General features: G+C 42.7%; 1 protein-coding gene across 2 annotated transcripts in view; it reads left to right on the top strand.

Annotated features, from left to right (window-relative positions):
- Window positions 1–3,633: 3,633 nt before the first annotated feature.
- fndc5a (fibronectin type III domain containing 5a) overlaps window positions 3,634–18,470 on the top strand; it is a gene marked incomplete at both ends in the record, with an annotated part of 31,737 nt that continues 16,900 nt past the window's right edge. Inside the window, one exon of one of the 2 annotated variants that reach the window (XM_083923940.1) lies at window positions 3,634–3,709. In XM_083923940.1, coding sequence (XP_083780066.1) covers window positions 3,649–3,709 — 61 coding nt within the window. The remainder of the gene's footprint in view (window positions 3,710–18,470) is intronic. The other variant, XM_083923939.1, reaches the window with a different exon arrangement.

The raw sequence follows: 18,470 nt of genomic DNA, 5'->3' as shown, positions 1-18,470 counted from the left end.
TTTATTTTCTATTAGAACAATTTTACATGTTTTAATATTCAAAAAACATTATTTTTCTCATACTGTCTGTCTGAATATACCTGTATTCACCCTCTGTCTGTTCTACCACCTGTCTCCCTCTAGAAAAAGCACAGTTTGCTCTGATTGGTTAGTCTCCCGTAGCTTTTTATCTGTGTCTCTGCACCATCATTGCAAGCGGGGAATGACTGTAACGGCCCTGTAGCAGTACTTTCTCCCTATATAAAGTAGTGTATAGCTGTGACATCACAACCGTACAGACGTCCTGACGGCTCGTTTAAAGACAGTTTCTGAACACGGGCTGTGTGCATTTCTCTGTGGATTTAGCCTCTTTTATACTTAGACAGAATTTATATAGCACCTCGTCCTGCTTTATTATAAAAAAGGACATGGAAATCTCACTTTTTACTATACAGGACCTTTAGTAGTTTGTGTTTTGTATTGATGTGATGGACTTTGATGCTGATGCTGATATTTTTTGTGCAGTTTCATCCAAAAGTTTGAGTTGAGTTGGAAGAGGAGGAAAATAATTTAGAATCCAAAAGGTAAAGAAGGAGCATTCAAGACCTTTTGTTAATGCTTGATTATTATTTGTTGCATGTTTGCTGTGACAAGCCCAAGACAAGCCCAACCACAGCACATTTTATTAGCCCCCCATTGAAGGACAAAGTCATTCAAGTGGGAATGCAAAGTAGCATTTTTCTATTACTCAGTATTTGATTCATCCAACCATCAGATAAGATCAGATCAGATATTACTTTCTAAACCGGTAGAGGTGCTCAGTACTCACCTCACCTCTCTTGCCCCCGAGCTAAAATCCTACTCTACACACACACTCTCCCTGGACATAAAACACAGCACTCTGTCATGCTCCTCATGTTCCTCAGCGCTGGGTATTGACAACTGAGCTGCATCTAGAGAGCTACAGTGTTGCTGGAATAATATGAAATAATAACAGAATTACATGCGTTACATCCTGGGTGATGTATCGCTTGTCTCAGCCTGTTGCTGAATGCCATCTTTGATACAGATGAATTTTGTTAGGTTTGAATTCTGAAAAGGCGAGTTTTGAGTACTGATCTGGACAGATTGGTGCAGTCTCGTGTTTGGGAAGAGGAGTGGAGGTTCTGGATGAGGTGCCATAAAGCTTGCTGTTGAAGTAGTTAATTCTGGATGCGGTGAAGCCATGGATCAATGTTTCAGCAGCAGAGACGGAGAGTGATGGGCTGAGATGGGCTATGTTTTTTAGATGTATAGTCACACACTTCATCTGTTAGAAATAGCATTCAATATGCCAATATACTGTAGCCTAGAGTGCACTTAGTCAGGTCCTGCTTTTTGGTTATACTTTATACCCTAAAGCCCTCAGATAAAACTCCCTCTCTGTTTCTTTAAAACAGATAGAGACACAAAAAGGACTCTCAAGCAGAGATGCATGATGCTTGGACCTGGTCTTTCCCAAATCTGACGATCCACACACACACACACACACACACACACACACACACACACACACACTAATATTCATGGCTGATGACAGAAGCTATAGATAGAAAGCTGCTGCTGTTACTTCTCCCAGACAATGAAGACAACTCAGATGGGGACAGAAACATGAGTGGTAAAACGGTAAGATCAGTTATAAACAAGGCAACAGTTCCGAAGACAAAAGTAAAGACAAATATCTGGTATTCAAGATATATTAGGTATAAGGTGGGATTGTGTGTGCAAAAGCTTTTCACAGGAGGATTCACACAACAGTCATTATTCAAATAAGGAAAATACATGAAAAAAGTTAAGAATTAGGCTCATGAACGGATTATGAGACAACGGGCCCCTGGACACAGACATGTCTGCTTAGGCACAAGACACCCAAACTCAAAGAGTCTTATTTTTAGCTGTTCAGTTCAGTTCTGGAGTGAAGTGGAGTTTCTGTCTTGATATATTTCCGTCTCCTGACGCTTAACACCTCCGCATTTCAGGGGAAAACAAACCACTTAAATTACACATATATCAGCAATCAACCTAATAGTATAACACCCCCAGGGGGCATTTGTATGCATACGCATTTACATTTGATAATTGTAGTATGTTTTGAAAACACTTTTTTCAGGAAAGGAGTAGTGTTACATGATTACTACTTTAATTAAAGTAATGGATGTGAATACTTTCTGCTGCTTGTGGATACATTCTGGTGGTGATAGAGGTGTTTGGAACAGTACCAACTACTCACTCCCCCCCTCTCTCTCACACACACACACACACACACACACACACACAGACACACACACACACACAGACACAAAGATGGAGGGGGGAGCAGTCGCCTACAGGAGAGTGAAGCATGCAACAACAAAAAAAAGAAAACAGCATAACCCCTCCACCACCAACAACAGTGTTCCTCTGAAGCACGTCAGAGGCAGCAGGCTGTGAATCGAGGTGCACAGCTGGGTGACGAAAAACACTTCTTGGGGGACTGTGCGGGTCTCCTGATTCGGGACTGACACTCCCACATACTCACAGGCACACATACACACACACACAAATCCCAGGAAGCTTCAAGTCCACAGAGCGCTGCAGGCAAACCACCAGGTACTGTATGAAGACTTTTATCCACTTTTCATCATTTGCTCTCCGACACAATTCGAGAAGGAAAGGGGGTTCAACTCAGTGGTGAAGTCAAGAGGCACGTGTTTGTTTTTTAAGTGGAAAAATCAACTGAAAGCAGCGCCACAAAGACTTTATGTTTGCGTGGGCCAGTGCATGCATATTTAATCGATGAGTGGGCTGCAATCATTCAGAGAGTACTGGCTCACCAAGTGGGCAAGTAAAGCAGGAGGATGAGAGAGGGACAGACGGGATTTTTTGGTGACATTTGATCAGCTGGACTCGTTGTTGTTCCTCTGGAGGCCAGAAAGAAGTCTGCATACTTAATTGTTTTGATGGCTGGTAATGTGAAATAAGAGTAGGCCATAACTGAACAACAGGGGGAAAAATGGGCTCAGGTTTACACGCCTATAGAAAATCCTTAAAGTTCCATTTCACGTTTTTTTCCCCCACATTTATTGAGTTCTATTTTATGAATTATTTAGCCAGGTTGCCTTGATTGTCCTGCAGCCTCCCTCTCCCTCTGTGAAGCCCGCAGGAGTCAGTGTGGTAGTCAGGCAGGGGCAGCCCAGACGCTCATATACAAAGCCAGCACGTTTCACTCTGTCTGCAGCAGCCGAGCGGCGCTGAGCACCACCTCCAGCATCACCAGCACCACCACCACCAGCAGCAGATCGGGGAGGGTTTTGGAGCGCAGTTGGAGCACCGACGACGCATATGAACGGCGGCGGGCTCGAGAGCAGTCGCGGGTATTGTCTGCCTGGCTGGGTGCCGGCGGCTCGGGGGGAACAGACAGAGGCTGTTGAATGAGCGAAGGTGCTGCTGGAGCGCTGTCCGAGGTGCTGAAACGCCGGCGAAAGACCAGGGTCGGTCGCTGTCCCTTTTTTTTTTTTATCCCAGTCGAGACGATACGCATGAACTGACGTTAACGCCGAGCAGTACAACAACGGCACAGCAGTTCGGCGGTGAACACAGCACCCCCGGGGCAGAGTAAATGGGACCGCACGTCCTCCGAGCGTTAGAAAGATGGAGAGATTTGTTTTCCTGCTCGTCCTCAGCTGTCTCTGCGTCTCTCGAGTCACGGCGGGTAAGTTTCTGTTTGTGTGCAATCAAGAGGGATGTTTCCACGCATGCTGGAGCAGCAGCAGCAGCAGCAGCAGCAACCGCTCACAGAGTGGCGTGATTAAGTGGACCGTGGAGGGAATGCGGGGGCATGTGTGAGGCAGGCTGCTGGAGCTGGATTGTCTTTACATGTCGCGTGTAGTCTGTAGTGTTGTATTTGTGGAAGGGTTTATGGTGTTTGCAGACCACAACTGTAGAGGCATTCCCGTGTTGTCATCCATGGGGAAACATGTGATGTGCACAGTTCACATCCAAGAGCTGTAGATGGAAGCACAATCACACAGTTGTCATGTTGATTAATGAAGATGAAGTGTGGGGATGAACTGACCTGCAACAAACTATGTAAACTGTGTGTGTGTGTGTGTGTGTGTGTGTGTGTGTGTGTGTGTGTGTGTGTGTGTGTGTGTGTGTGTGTGTGTGTGCGTGTGTGATCTTTGAATCTCATTTCTGGCAGGTAGTAGCTATAAACCGCTGCTCAATGTTGACCTGAATAAGAATACACTGTCAGTGTCGGCGTGTTTTTTAGAATATTGTAGGACGCTGATTATTCATCATCGCAAGACATTTTTTTGTGCATAGAGCCCAAAATGTGACTGGAATTAACTGCGGCTGGCCACTGGAAACACATGATTAGATTAGTGAGGAGCAACAGTGGTCCTCTCACACAGATCCATGGAAACACCACTGATGTGTGCTGTGCTGCTGATATCCAACATACTGAGTGCATCTATAAAACAGCACAAACTACACACACACTTTGACCACTCACTGCCATGGAGTGCTACACTTCACTCCTGCCACCAAAATACACCTCTGGTTAAGGTTTCCTCCCACTCCCTCAGCCATCCCACTGATGATAGATTTACCCCCCCCCCCCCACACACACACACACACTCACTCTCTCACACACACACACACACACACACACACACACACACACACACACACACACACACACACACACACACACACACACACACACACACACACACACACACACACACACACACACACACACACACACACACACACACACACACACACACACACACTTCAGTGCCTTAGCATTTCTACTGGTAGGCTGTGTCTGTAATGGACGCTGGCACTGGCACGTTGCTTTATTTTGGTTGTATGTGCTCCACCAATGAAAGGTTGTTTTCATGATTTTAAATGTTAAAGGTGTAAAAACATTTTCTTCTTTTCATTAATTGTTGCATTGGTAACACCTTTTTTTAACCAAGCGCTTGTATCTGACACTTCTGGTTCGTAACATGCTCGAATGAGCTTATTGCTTTGTTAAATACATGATACATACACAGTTAATGTTTGACAAAATACATGACATAGCTATAATCATAATGGTATAAGATTATGTATTAGTATTATAGTATTATAGTAGTATTATTATGTGAATCCTAACAGTGCATTAAAAAGCATTTATTAACTGCCACATGTACAAATTATTTAAGAAGGGGATTTTATTATATAACTCCAACTATGTTGTCAAGCATTTATTAAGTGTGTATACGCCAATTGTGCTTGCTTTATTAGTGGAGTCACAACGGGAGATAAATAAATTAGGCCTAAAAAACACTTATCATAATCTTACAAATACAATATCAACTATTAATGAAGTCATTATATGCTGCTTATAAATAGTGGTCCTAAAATAAAGTGTTAGCTCAGCATGTTTAACCAATGATTTTCACAGTATTTCATGAATGATAGTTGCATGTCATTCTTGCAAAAGACTAGTCAATATAGTGAAATATAGTGAACTATCATGGTAATCCAGTGATTACATTATGTGATACCTTGTTTATATCCCGTTTGACTTTTTCACAGTAGTGTTCAAGCATTGGTCTGCTTGCACTTTTAAAGGGTGGAAATCAATTATTGTGCTCCAGTTCCTTTGCAGTGGACAAGAAAAGTCCTTTAAGTGCTCAGAAGGGTCAAGACATTTGTTGCATCTCTCTCCATTCTTTCTTTTCATCTCTCACTGTATCTAATGAAGACATAAAACGGCCCCAGAATACATCATATAACATCTTCAAAGTAGGAGTAAGTAAGCTCCAGAACGGCTAATAAATGAACCATGTTGTGTCAACTTCAAGGTCAAGGATAAACCCATTAAACACAAGAGTCCCAATGTTTATGTGACCACTTCAGAAACTTGCAGACTGAAGTGGAACTGTATTCACTTTTTTGTCTCCCAGTTTATTTTGAGACTCGGTGAGACGCCTGCACCAGGAAAAGCCGACCAAAATCGATACCGAGGCAGAGAGGTGTACTGGCAGGAGTGAGTGGGAGTGCACCACGGGCATCATAAAATGTACACTACAGTGACGTCTTTACTGTGTTTGTGTTTACGGTGACTCATAAACAGTCAGTTGACTTGGAAAGGTAATGTTTCCATTTAAAATGTAAATCGACTCTCTAACACATTCATCTAAATGAGGCCATAAATCCTCATAGGCAATTTAACCCCCGATGCCTAACAGTTCTGAGTTTGCAGAAAGAAAAAAAAATCAATTAATCAATCAACAAATTGAACAGTAATGCAATTGGTGGAAAGGCTCCTGGCTTTCAAGAGCTCAGGGGTTTTCTTTAATGCTGTAGACAAACAAGTCTAGGAAAAAAGTTTGTCAACCACCTGCCAGGTGATAAATTCTGTGAGTATATTAGGTGTCAAGTGCTAAGACATGTAGAATCCATATAGAGGAGTTACAAGCCTCAGCTGTGCGACGCAAAGTTTGCAAAAACTACCCATCTTCTCCTCTCTCACCCCAAATTACCGTCAAACAAGAAGCAGACTTAGACTGTGAATATTTCAGAGATGCCAAAAAAGACTAAATCAAAATGAATGTGGTGTCACAAGGCCCCGTGTGTGCACAGTCATTTCTCAAAAACACATTACAAATGTTTGTTTAAGGACTGTTTGGTAGACAAACCACAGTGCATTATTAATTCTTAAGAAATACAGCCTTCGGGTGTGTGGTGTTATTGTTTCCACGTAGGCAGTTTTTTTCACATGCAGGAAATGAGACGAGCGATCGTCACTGAACGCAACATCCGTCATTCGTGTCAGAGGATGAGCAGACTGCGTGCAGGTCTTGAGATCTGATCTGTGATGTTACCGCACACATGAGACGGTCTTGTGTTGTCTTTTTAATCCCGTAAATGAAACACTGCTGCCCTGATTTTATTCAAATGTTTGTCTTTAGGTCCTGCTGGAAATCTGGGGAAACAGCAACTTTAACAGGGCACGGAGAGGATGGGAGGGAGGTGTGTGGAGGGGTGTGTGTGTGTGTGTGTAAAGAGATGCGGGGAAAGCAGATTTGTGTGTGTGCGTGTGTGATTATCTGTTCATTAGTTTCCCTGTATTCATTTGTGTGAGCATAATTAGCACTTTAGCTGTTGGTAATTATTAACAGTTTGTAAACTTGTTTGCAGTTTTTTTTAAAGCCGTTTTTATTCAGTGTTTCCCAAAGTCACTGCATTTTATTCTTACAAATGTGTTGCATCAGATTTGGGGGCTGTGGCAGGGAATGCCTCATTATGTTGCAACTGTATGCAACAACACTCTGACTCAAGTATGTTTAGTGACTCGATGTTGCAATGCTATTTTCACCATATTATTTCATGGACACATAATACATGCTGGCAAGCTGCCACAACAGTTAACTTGAGTTTCCAGGCTGCAGTGGACACACACAGTAAGGAAGGCTTTTCACCCGCCCATCTCATCCACTCTCAACAAAGCAAGTGATGACAGCTCTCTGTTACTAGTGTATTACACAATCAAAGGGTCGGTTTAATTTTCAAAATACACAAAGAATGAAGGAGGCACCACAAAATCATATAATCCCAACCCAAAGTGCTGCTAAATATCAAAATGAGATTAAATTAAATAAAATATAAAGAAGAAGAAAAATGCTTTAGAAATATAGATTTATTACCTTCAAGTAAACTATACAATTTATGAATAACAGTCCTTGGCTTCTTTTTCAAGCTTTTGGGACAAAATTTGTGAATTAAAACTCACCAAAGTTAAACAGCCATTTAGATTTTTTGCACTTTTGTAAACCTGAAATCATTTGTTTTGTCATGAAAAAACTCTTAAAACAATTCTTACCTTTCTGGCATTTTTACACGCTTCTTTTGTAATCTTAAAATGCTCCTAATAATCGTATGGCACATTAAAATGTCAAAGAAATCCACCAGGTGTTGAAACTCAAAAATATAAAATTCTCATATATTTCTGATAAAAGTCCGACCAATCATTTTATTCAATCATTTGCCAAGCTTCCTAACTGTCACCCGTCGCTCTGTTTCCGACCTCTAACTAGGCAAAGTGCACTGGAATACCTGTCAAAGTGAACCACCTACTAGCAAATTCGAGGTAGGTCGAGCTCCTCCAAATTCGCTAGGAGATATACATCTATATACACTGGTGCTTTTTGTTTTGTGTTTGAGCTGTGTGCACACAGGTATTTCTGTTGTGCAGGTGTGTGTTGCGCTTTAGAATACACAGATGAAGACCAAACTAATGTGTATTGCTTGAGGTGACCGGGCTGGTGTATTTCTGGTACACAGTATTGGGGGGGACAAAGAAGAACAAAATATGTTTGAGAGGTCCGTCCTCCCATAGCGTTACTTGTTCCTTTACCGTTCCCTAATTCCATCACGTTTTAATTGTCACCCGACAAGCTGAATGAAAGGAACTGAGATGAGAGTCATTTTTCTGGTGTCTTGTCAAAGTCTTCTTGCATCAGTGCCAGTACTGCTGAGTGTTTGTATCAGGGTATTACTACTACTGCTGCTGCTGCTCTTTCCTCTGGCACCTCGTCAGCCTCTTCTTCGTTTTCAAAAAGCCTCTTTGAGTTCCTCTTTGAGAGCTTGCCGACATAGCAAAACACAGATGAATAGAGTGATGGCCTTGTAGTTGATAGCGGTGGTTCATATGTTTTTAAGCTTTCAGATTGGGTGGCAACCTTAGGATAAAGACCAAACAGCAGGAGCCAGAAACACAAAGAATATCATAGATTTTAATCTTTTTCTCCTCAGAAAATGAGAATTGAAAATTTCTTTGTAACCGTTGCTCTTTATGTTGCCTAAATGGAATGAAACAGGCACGAGCACAGATTGGTGCGATCATCTGGACACCGGGCCTGTGAGAGAACAAGGTGGCAATGCCAAAAGACTGACGCGGCAGTGACCGCCTGTGGTCTGTCCACTGTCACGTCTGAATGTGTTAGGGTTGAGGGGGTTCTGAGCTGCTGTTTGGAGGGAATCAGTGCTGTGAATGTACATGTAAAGGTATGTGCGAACTGTGTCCCGAGTCACAAGGCCTCAAGTTTTAAATGCGTGCATAAGGATTTGTCAGTAAGGATCAAGAAAATGGGTGCTAACACCTTTACGCAATGAACAATGATGAATTTCAACTGCATGTGCACGTACAAGCTCATTTACATACAGAAACTCTCCCAGAATGCCGTACAGTTCAAGGTCAGCATCAGGAGCATTAATGTAGAGATACTTGTTGTGGATAAAAGTTGCAACAGAGAAAGACAAAGGAAAAAGATACTGTGGTGTCAGAAGAGCAGACATGCATGGAGGATTCCCAGCCTGCACTGAAGCAAAGGATTTATAGACATTTGTCTCATTTTATGTGTTCATGTGTCGATACTATTGTATTTTACATCGTGCTCTACGACCTTACACTGTGTCCACATTTCAAGGATTTCTATACAATTATACACAGACATGGTTAGGTTGAGATGCTGTTCTGACTGTTAGTTCCCTAAATATACTGTATACCAGCAAACATTCACACTAAAAGATGTTAATGTAGTCTTAAATAGTTAAAAATGAGCTGCATCATTAGACTCACTCATCAGTGACTTGTCTAAATACTGTAAATTAAATTCTGTGCTATTCATAGATTATGAATTTGATTTTAATGTGCTTCTCAACTGCTGCAATTACTTTTTAACAGTTTCAGCATAATGGAAAAAATGCCGCAATTGAAATTAATGTTGCTAAATGTCTATTAAATATGGGGTCTGCAGTTTTTTTGGGGGGGTGGGGTCATTAAGGAAAAATCCAATTAGAACTTTTTCAGCATATTGTGTCTTCTGCACCTCCTCTTGGCTGTTTTCTAGCGTTAAAAAACCTAGACAGGAGACTTTGGACAATCACAGGACATTTCAGAGAGAAGGCGCTTCTACAAATTCAGACAGTTGTGAACGTCCCTTCAGATGGTGAAAGCCTGATCAACTGTTATTCTAGCTTTGGCATCGACTGCCTATGTTGCAAAGCAACCCCAAAAAAAGGAAACCACCAAATGGAAAGAAAGAAGGTCTGACAGTAAACGCAATAAAATGTGCCATGGTACTAATAGCTTAGCCTCCTGCAATCTGTAGCCAAAGGCTCATGGTTGCAGCTGATTCAAGTTCATGTTTCTGTAGCTATAGAGCCTCGAATCACAGTATGTCATCTCAAAGGGCTTAACAGGAGTTGGTAAGAAAACAGTCTGCTAAGAAGAATTGCAGCTTCAGTATACAACAGCATCGGGATGAACTGAATGACTAGTACCCGCACAGGTTACAGCATGAACGGAGGAGATGAGGACAGAGCGGAGAGAGCGGCAGGAGAAGAGCTGGAGTTTGTTTGTTTGTTCTGCCTTTTGCAGAAAACTGCCTACCTCAGCTTTAAAGCACATCCATTCACAAGCTTCCAGGTTGTCAGGAGAGTTTGTTTATGTGTCTGCAATATGAGAACCACTCTACCCATGATTACGCTGTGTACCTGTGTGCGGGTTTGTTGGTATGAATGTCCAGGAGTAAATGTGCACACATTCTGAAACACAAGAAGAAACTGATAAATCAGATTCAATATGAGCGTATGCATGGTTCTTCCTCCTCCAGTTCTCCCCAGCAGCCCAGCAGAGCATAAAAACGGTTTTTATTTGCCACTTGGCAGTCAACTGTGGGGGGGCTATGATCGCCCAGATGGTGTGTTTAAATTCGAGCAGTCTGCAGCACAGGTGGGCCCCCTAGGAGTTTACCTGCGCACGCACGCACGCACGCACACACACACACACACACACACACACACACACACACACACACACACACACACACACACACACACACACACACACACACACACACACACACACACACACACACACACACACACACACACACACACACACACACACACACACACACACACACACACACACACACACACACACACACACACACACACACACACACACACACACACACACACACACACACACGCACTCATTTTTGTCCCCTTAAAAAAGTTTTGTCTCCTGTTCCAGAACTTGTGTCTGTTATCGATTCAGAATTAATATTTTATGCTTGAGTAAATGTCAATGTGACACCTGCTGTACATGTTAAAGTGTATACACGCGTGTGTGTGTGTGTGTGTGTGTGTGTGTCAGTCAGTTTCCCATCATCAACCTTTGTGCTGGGAGCTACGAGTCTGGTTTGGGGTTTTTGGGTGGGGGGCCTCAATCTTCAGTTGGGGGCTAGTAGTCACTCACACGCCATGTGGTCCCTCTTAGGGGAATACTTGCTAGAGCAACACACAGATGGACAGAGAGAAAGCAAATGAATCCATGCAAAAGGGAGAGAGTGTTAGTGTTGGAGCCACAGGAGAGAGAGACAAACCCAGAGAGAGGCAGAGAGAATGCTCATGGCAAAAGAAGAGCGTGAAACATGGAGGAATCAGAGAGAGAGAATTATTCAGGTTCTCCCCCTCCACACCCCCGTGACATCAATCCTCCCAGGCAGCTACTGTAGGCGTCACTTCACCAGCTGTGCCCAAGTCCCCAGAGAGAGTTGGACAAAGAGAAGCTACAGTAGGTCCAGAGTGAAAGATAGAGAAAAGAGAACAGTTATGTATCGAGCACTAATAACGTATTCATAGCCTTATATAAAGTGTTGGGCCCTTTTAGAGTTATCAGCCCCATCCAAGCCGATTTGAGATTTCATTAGCAGTGGGCCTGTCAAATAATCAACCCCTCGGCACTGCTTTGCCTTTTGGAATCAGCTGCTTTGCATTCTCTCTGCACACAATGCTGCATTGATTTTCATACCCTGCCTTTTGACATTTAATTAGAGAAAAGTGTGTGGTGTGCGCGTGTGTATGTGTGCGTCTATCTGATGGAAAGAGAGGGAGAAAGATTTTGTTTCGCAATCCCCACGTCAGCATTCTCATGGCCAGCAAGTGTGGAAAATGTATTTCATATGAGTAAATAACTCATCTCTCTACAAAAAGACCCTTAGCTGTGATTATTTGAGTAAAGAACGGACCACAGATAACACAGACTGACCCATTCTCCTAAAAAAAAAATTACGTTCCCATACAATGAAACTGCCAACTGTCAGTTACAGTTCGAGGGATTTTCCATTGACTGGCAATGTTGCAAAAGTCACTGTTTTAAACCCTAGACTATACAAAATATGTATCTCTGTGACGTAAGAAGAGCTAAATTAAGCTCAAAGTGGGCGGCTCAAAGTGGCTCCGGCCCTCGCCATCTTGGCAGTGTCTGATTCCGCCTGCTCCTGGCTAATCCAAAAATGGGCAAAGAGATGGAGCGCAGAGGTGCTGAGGCAGGCCGAACGCAGCCTCCAGTCTATGCTCGCCACCTGTCGCTCAAATCAGCCATGCCTTTAATTATGCATAACTTTAAGCTTAATATACAACAGGTGACATGTAAAAATACACCTCTTATTCAGTTGTCAGGAACACGGAAATTAGCTATAGAGAAAGCCGTTTTTTTTGTACCAGGATGTAAATATTTCAGCTGTAAAGCTTAATTTTTCAGCACCGGAGGCTATCATTTGTTTTAAACATGTGGTTAACGTTGTGAATTGAAACAAAACTACATGGGTGGATTTAATAAAGCCGCTGATCGGCAGCGAGCGTGAGAGCAGCATGGGGCTAATCAATAGCAGAACAGTACATGAGTCACAGCACCCACCAGATTCCCATTGAAGTGTCAGTTACAGGCAGAGAGCTTTACACACCGGGCTACGGACGAGCTGCCAAAAAGCTGTATAGAAATATAGAGAGGAGCAATGGAGAGACAGACAGAGAAGAAAAGAAAGAGAGACAAAGACAGATAGACAGTGCGGGTTTATGTGTGTGTGAGGGGGAGGTTTAGCACAAAGCGTCCATTACAGTCAGAAAAATAGGCGTTGAAAGCAACAGGGAACCTGTGAGGTGGATTTCCTGATACAGAGGTGATGAATACAGATCCGAAAGCTTTTATATGAAACTAATTGCAGGACAAAGAAGAAGAAAAGACGATATTGGTTAAAGCTCCTCTTTGTAGATCACATAACATTTTAAGCAGTCCTATGGAAAAGAGGCGTAACTGGTGTGAAACAGTAGACAGTCTCTAATGAAAAGGGCATTATGGGTAATTCTAAAACATGTGTGGCTCTGATTCACAAGCACGCATAAGATGGAACTTCTATATAATTCACCAGATGTTTGAGCCTTTAAATGAGACACATTAACGCCTCATGTGTCAGACTGCTGTGTGTGTGTAAATGTGTATCCACGAGGACGACACTACGTGCCAAGGTCTCCTCTGACACATGCAAGGGCGAACTCCAGATCAGCACAAAATCCTGATGGCTCTATCATGGCACATTAACTATGGATGAGGGGAAGCTAGCATTCCTGCCAGCTGCATGTGCACTAACCCCCTTGAGCACAGTGTGACCACAGCTCACACAAGCTCTGAGACTCAATGACATGTTAGTGGGGGAAACAAGCAGCAAGCAATTGTAATTCCCCCAGCGCTGTCGTTAGCTGCGGCGCGAGACATCGTCACGTTAATCAACATGTGCTAATTTATAGCCGTTAATTCCCAGTGGCCTCACGCTTTCTAGCCATTATGCCTGCAGAACAAAGTTTTATGTCTTCCCCCTACCAAAGTGTTCTTTCCCCACCTGCTGGTTATTACACCTTCCATACAAAGTGACTGTTTACTTACCATTAGCCGTGAAATGGGCTAAATTGGTTTAAGATGCTAAAGATGCATTAGTAAGTGCACAGTGATCCCCAAAGGGATTCAAATAAAGGAGCAGGAAGTAACAACCCCCCTAGACCTGTGCCTGCTTCTAAAATACCAGATAACAGTGGAATATGATGTAGCCAACAGGCAGTTTTCATGTTAGTTCACAAGCCCACGGACGAACTCGTTAGCATCCCAGGGAGCACAGCCAGCCCAGAGGCTTGACTCTGAGTAATGCATTTCTAAGTATTGCAGAGCTGTAATAAGGTGGTACGAATCAGTAATATCTCCCCACAGGGGTAGATGGAGGGTGGAACACCACCCTGCTAGCTTTCGTGATCTCTCAGTCTCAAAGCCCCTGCTGTCTGCTCAGGTGTCACGCTGAGTCAGACTGCTGCAGCTGAACAGGTGCACTCGTAGACTGCACAGTGGAATATTTACTCACATAGTGGAGGCAGTGGGTGGGCAGCTTGAACAAAAACAAGCAATTCAACCTTTTTAACAGATGACATTTTGATGTGTCATAGCAGGAAAATAAGTGTTACCAGGGGATTAAAGGGGGGGATGCCGGTCATCTTGTTAGCAAAATTCAGAATCCAGAATTCATGCCACTTGTTAACCTACTATCCCCCTCTAGAACCCCTAGCAGAGACAGTGCAGGGGCAGAGAGGTTGTTTAGATGTTAGTCTGCCTGACTCATTGATCCTTTATCTGACTGAGGTTTGTGAAAGTTAGAATGTATGACCCCCAACACTGGGTATTGTGCTGGCTGAATTCAAGTTGCTACACCCACTAACTGAATATCCTTCTACGCCAAATTTGACAGCTACAGTAGCTTTATAATGTTTATCAGACTACAAATGATTCAAGAATTAATGTTAGCCAGCTAACGCACCCTCCACCCCAGTCCTCACCAGGAGGAGAGCGGACGCAGCTCAGGATACGGTCCTTCGGTTCAAACCCCAGTGTCCAGGGTTTCTGATTCTGGATCCAGCAAAGTGATCTCCTATTGATGGGGAGTGAGTTAGGTAGCTTGTTAATTCTAGTGCTGTTACTTTGCTCTGAATCTGTGAGAAAAGCGTGTGTCACCAAATCAAAATTCACTACGTTAAGCAGTGAACAGCTGAAAGGAGATCCAGAGAAGGAGTTAGGAGGGATGGCAGCATGCCTGGAGGAACTGTGGGAGGAGTGATTTGCCGTTATGAGGTCACAGAGATGAGGAGAACGTTCATTAAATAATGATCGGCTCGATGGACCAGGGTGTGTGTGTGTGTGTGTGCTGTGAAACAGCAGCTCGACTTCCTCTCCTTGACTGTAGCCTACGCAGTCCCTCCTGGTGTGTTCTCTAATGAACAGAGATATTAAAGAGCTGTCACCCTTCACACTGCTCAGCATGGAGTAGAAAAATAGCTGTCGGACTGATCATCATTGGACAAACACAAACGCACAAACACACACACACACACAACAGGGACATCTATCATGGCTCAAAGTCACCCCCATCTCGCAGGGCGAGGCAGACTGTGCGCCACCACGATGAGCGAGAGTTTATGAAGACATCTGTCTGGTGTTTCATTAGAGCTGACTCTCAAGTCATGTGGCTATTCAAGGCACGCGATCACTGCCAATGTCCGCTTTCAACGTCCCTGGACGAAGACAAACAAAAAATGAAGAAGCTGTGGGACGTGAGGACACTCAAAGAGATGGTCTAACTTTTTTATGCACAAAGCTATAGGATAAATAACAAGGGCGTTTTGCCCCGTCTCCTGCGATGCATATGTAATGTTTATTTTATCTCAGACGGATCGAGGTCTGTTATTCATGAGAGCTGGAAAACACGGAAATTCACCTGCACATGCCAACAAGCAGTCAGCAATTTATGCTTTAATAAAAGAAAGAGAATATAAATGCTACATTATTCATAGTTAGAAACATCAATGGACACGTGAAGTATCATTATTTTAGGATCATCCAGTGGGGATAGAAGTTCTGATTTTAACGGGCTTTGGAACTAGCTGCTCCATTTTAAGGTGCAAAGAGAAAGTTCTTTCAACAATATAAGACATATTAAGGCTTTATTAAAAGCTAACCAGCCCTCTGATTTAAAAGAGGTGAAGTACAGATTCTTATAGATGAGTTCAGTATTGAGAACAGAGAGTGAGTGAAACCAGACTGCTTCTATTATCACATCTGGAAGAAAGAACACTGTTCTTTTCATGCCAACTATAGTCATGAAAAAGTTAAATGCATTTTCTTCAGCACTTAGGCCTACTTTTCTTCTTTCTCTTTCTGCACAGTGCTGAGTTGACCTTTAAAGTTTTATTTTTAGTATTATTATTATTATCCATCCATCCATCTTCAACCGCTTGTCCCTATCGGGGTCTGGAGCTGATCCCAGCTGACATTGGGCGTGAGGCGGGGTACACCCTGGGCAGGACGCCAGTCTATTACAGGGCACATAGAGACACACAGAGACAGACAACCATTCACACCTACGGGCAATTTAGAGTCATCAATTAACCTAACACCAAACCTCTTTGGACTGTGGGAGGAAGCCGGAGAACCCAGAGAAAACCACGCAGACACGGGGAGAACATGCAAACTCCACACAGAAAGGCTCCAGACGTGATTCCAATCAGGAACCCTCTTGCTGTGATTATTATTAATTTTTATTATTAAACATTTACTTACTAGGTAAGTCAGTCTGTTGAATTAAATTTCACTTACCGGGCCAAATCATAAAAAAGTTATCTCAAGACACTTTACATAAAGAGTAGGTAAAGACCACACTATGACTTATTTTTGATTTACAGAGGCCCAACAATTCCCCCATGAGCAGCAACAAGTCACAGTATCTTTAATAAAAATAGTAATAATTATTATAATTATTGTATACAGTATTAGTCCAGCTAAGCAGTGGTCATAAAGAAGACGTTCTCATTCATGGCAGACTAAAGACTTCAAAAGAAGATCAGTGAACTAGTCACGGGGGGGGGGATTTCTAAGCCAATGAAAACAGCTGTATAATGACTCAGATTGACTCTGAAGAAACAAATGTAAAACAGAGTGTTCAAAGACATGGACGATTTACCTTTCAATAAGTTGAATTATGGGGAGCACTGCAATGCAGTTCTGGTGTACATGTACAGTTGAAACCAGAAGTTTACATACACTGTGCAAAAAGACACATAACACTTTTTTTCTCACTGTCTGAAGGCAGACTAGACCTCTCCTGTTTCAGGTCAGTTGGGATTATCAAAATTATTTCATTTTACTAAATGCCACAATAAAGAGAGAGAGCATATTTTAGATAATTTTTTATTACTTTCTTCAAGGTCAAAAGTTTACATACATTTCCTTAGTATTTAGTAGCATCGCCCTTGAACTGTTTAACTTGGGTCAAACCTTCCACAAGCATCTGACAGTACTTTCAGAAGTATTCTGGTATTCTGGCCCATTCCTCCTGACAGAGCTGGTTAAACTGAGCCAGGTTTGTCGGTTTCCTTGCTGGCACACGCCACTTCAAATCTGCCCACAAATTTTCGATTAAGGGCTTTTTGATGGCCACTCCAAGACATTGATTTTGTTGGGCTCAAGCAACTTTTTAACTATTTTGGCAGTGTGCTTGGGGTCATTGTCCATTTGGAAGACCCATGTGCGCCCAAGTATTAACTTCCTGGCTGATGTCTTGAGATGTTGCCTTAATATTTCCACATAATGTTCTTTCTTCATGATGCCATCTATTTTATGAAGAGCTCCAATTCCTGCTGCAGCAAAACAGCCCCACAACATGATGCTACCACCTCCATGCTTCACAGTTGGTATGGTGTTCTCAGGTCGACAAGCCTCCCCCTTTTTCCTCCAAATGTAACGGTGGTCATCATGGCCAAACAGCTCCACTTTAGTTTCATCAGACCATAGGACATGTCTCCAGAAGTTTAGATCTTTGCCTTGGTGTCTTTTTACAAACTTTTTTTTTTTAAGGAGTAAGGGCTTCTTTCTTGCCGAGTAGCCCTCAGCCCAGGACTCGTTTCACTATGGATAATGACACTTTCATACCAGCTTCAGCCAGCATCTTCACAAGCTCTTTAGATTTTGTTCTGGGGTTGATTTGCAGCTTTCGGACCAAAACACTATCATCTCTGGGACACAGAGCCGATCTTCTTTCTTGAGCGGTGTGATGGCTGGACATTGCCATGATGTTTATACTTGCGTATAATTGTTAGAACAGATGAATGTGGCACCTTCAAGCATCTGGAAATTACAACCAAGGTTGAACCAGAGTTGTGGAGTTCCACAATTCTCTCCCTGATTTCTTGGCTGATTTCTTTTGATTTGCCCATGATTTCAAACAAGAAAGCAGAGTGTTTGAGGTGTGGCCTTAAAATACATCCCCAGGTGTGCCTTCAGTTAACTCACATGTTGTCAGTTAACCTATCAGAAGCTTCCAAAGCCATGACATCATCATCTGGGCTTCCCCATGTTGTTTAAAGACCGTACTTTTTGTGTATGTAAACTTTTGGCCCTTTAAAGAAAGTAACATAAAAATCTCTAGGAAAATCTCACACTCATTATTGTGGCATTTAGCAAAATGAAATAGTTTTGGTAATTCTAAAGTAACTGAAACAAGAGAGGTTTAGTCTGATTTAACTTCTGATGG

This window comes from Echiichthys vipera (assembly GCF_963691815.1).
Source record: "Echiichthys vipera genome assembly, chromosome: 12".
NCBI classification, from domain to species: Eukaryota; Metazoa; Chordata; class Actinopteri; order Perciformes; family Trachinidae; genus Echiichthys; species Echiichthys vipera.
This window is presented reverse-complemented; position numbering and strand designations above follow the sequence as displayed.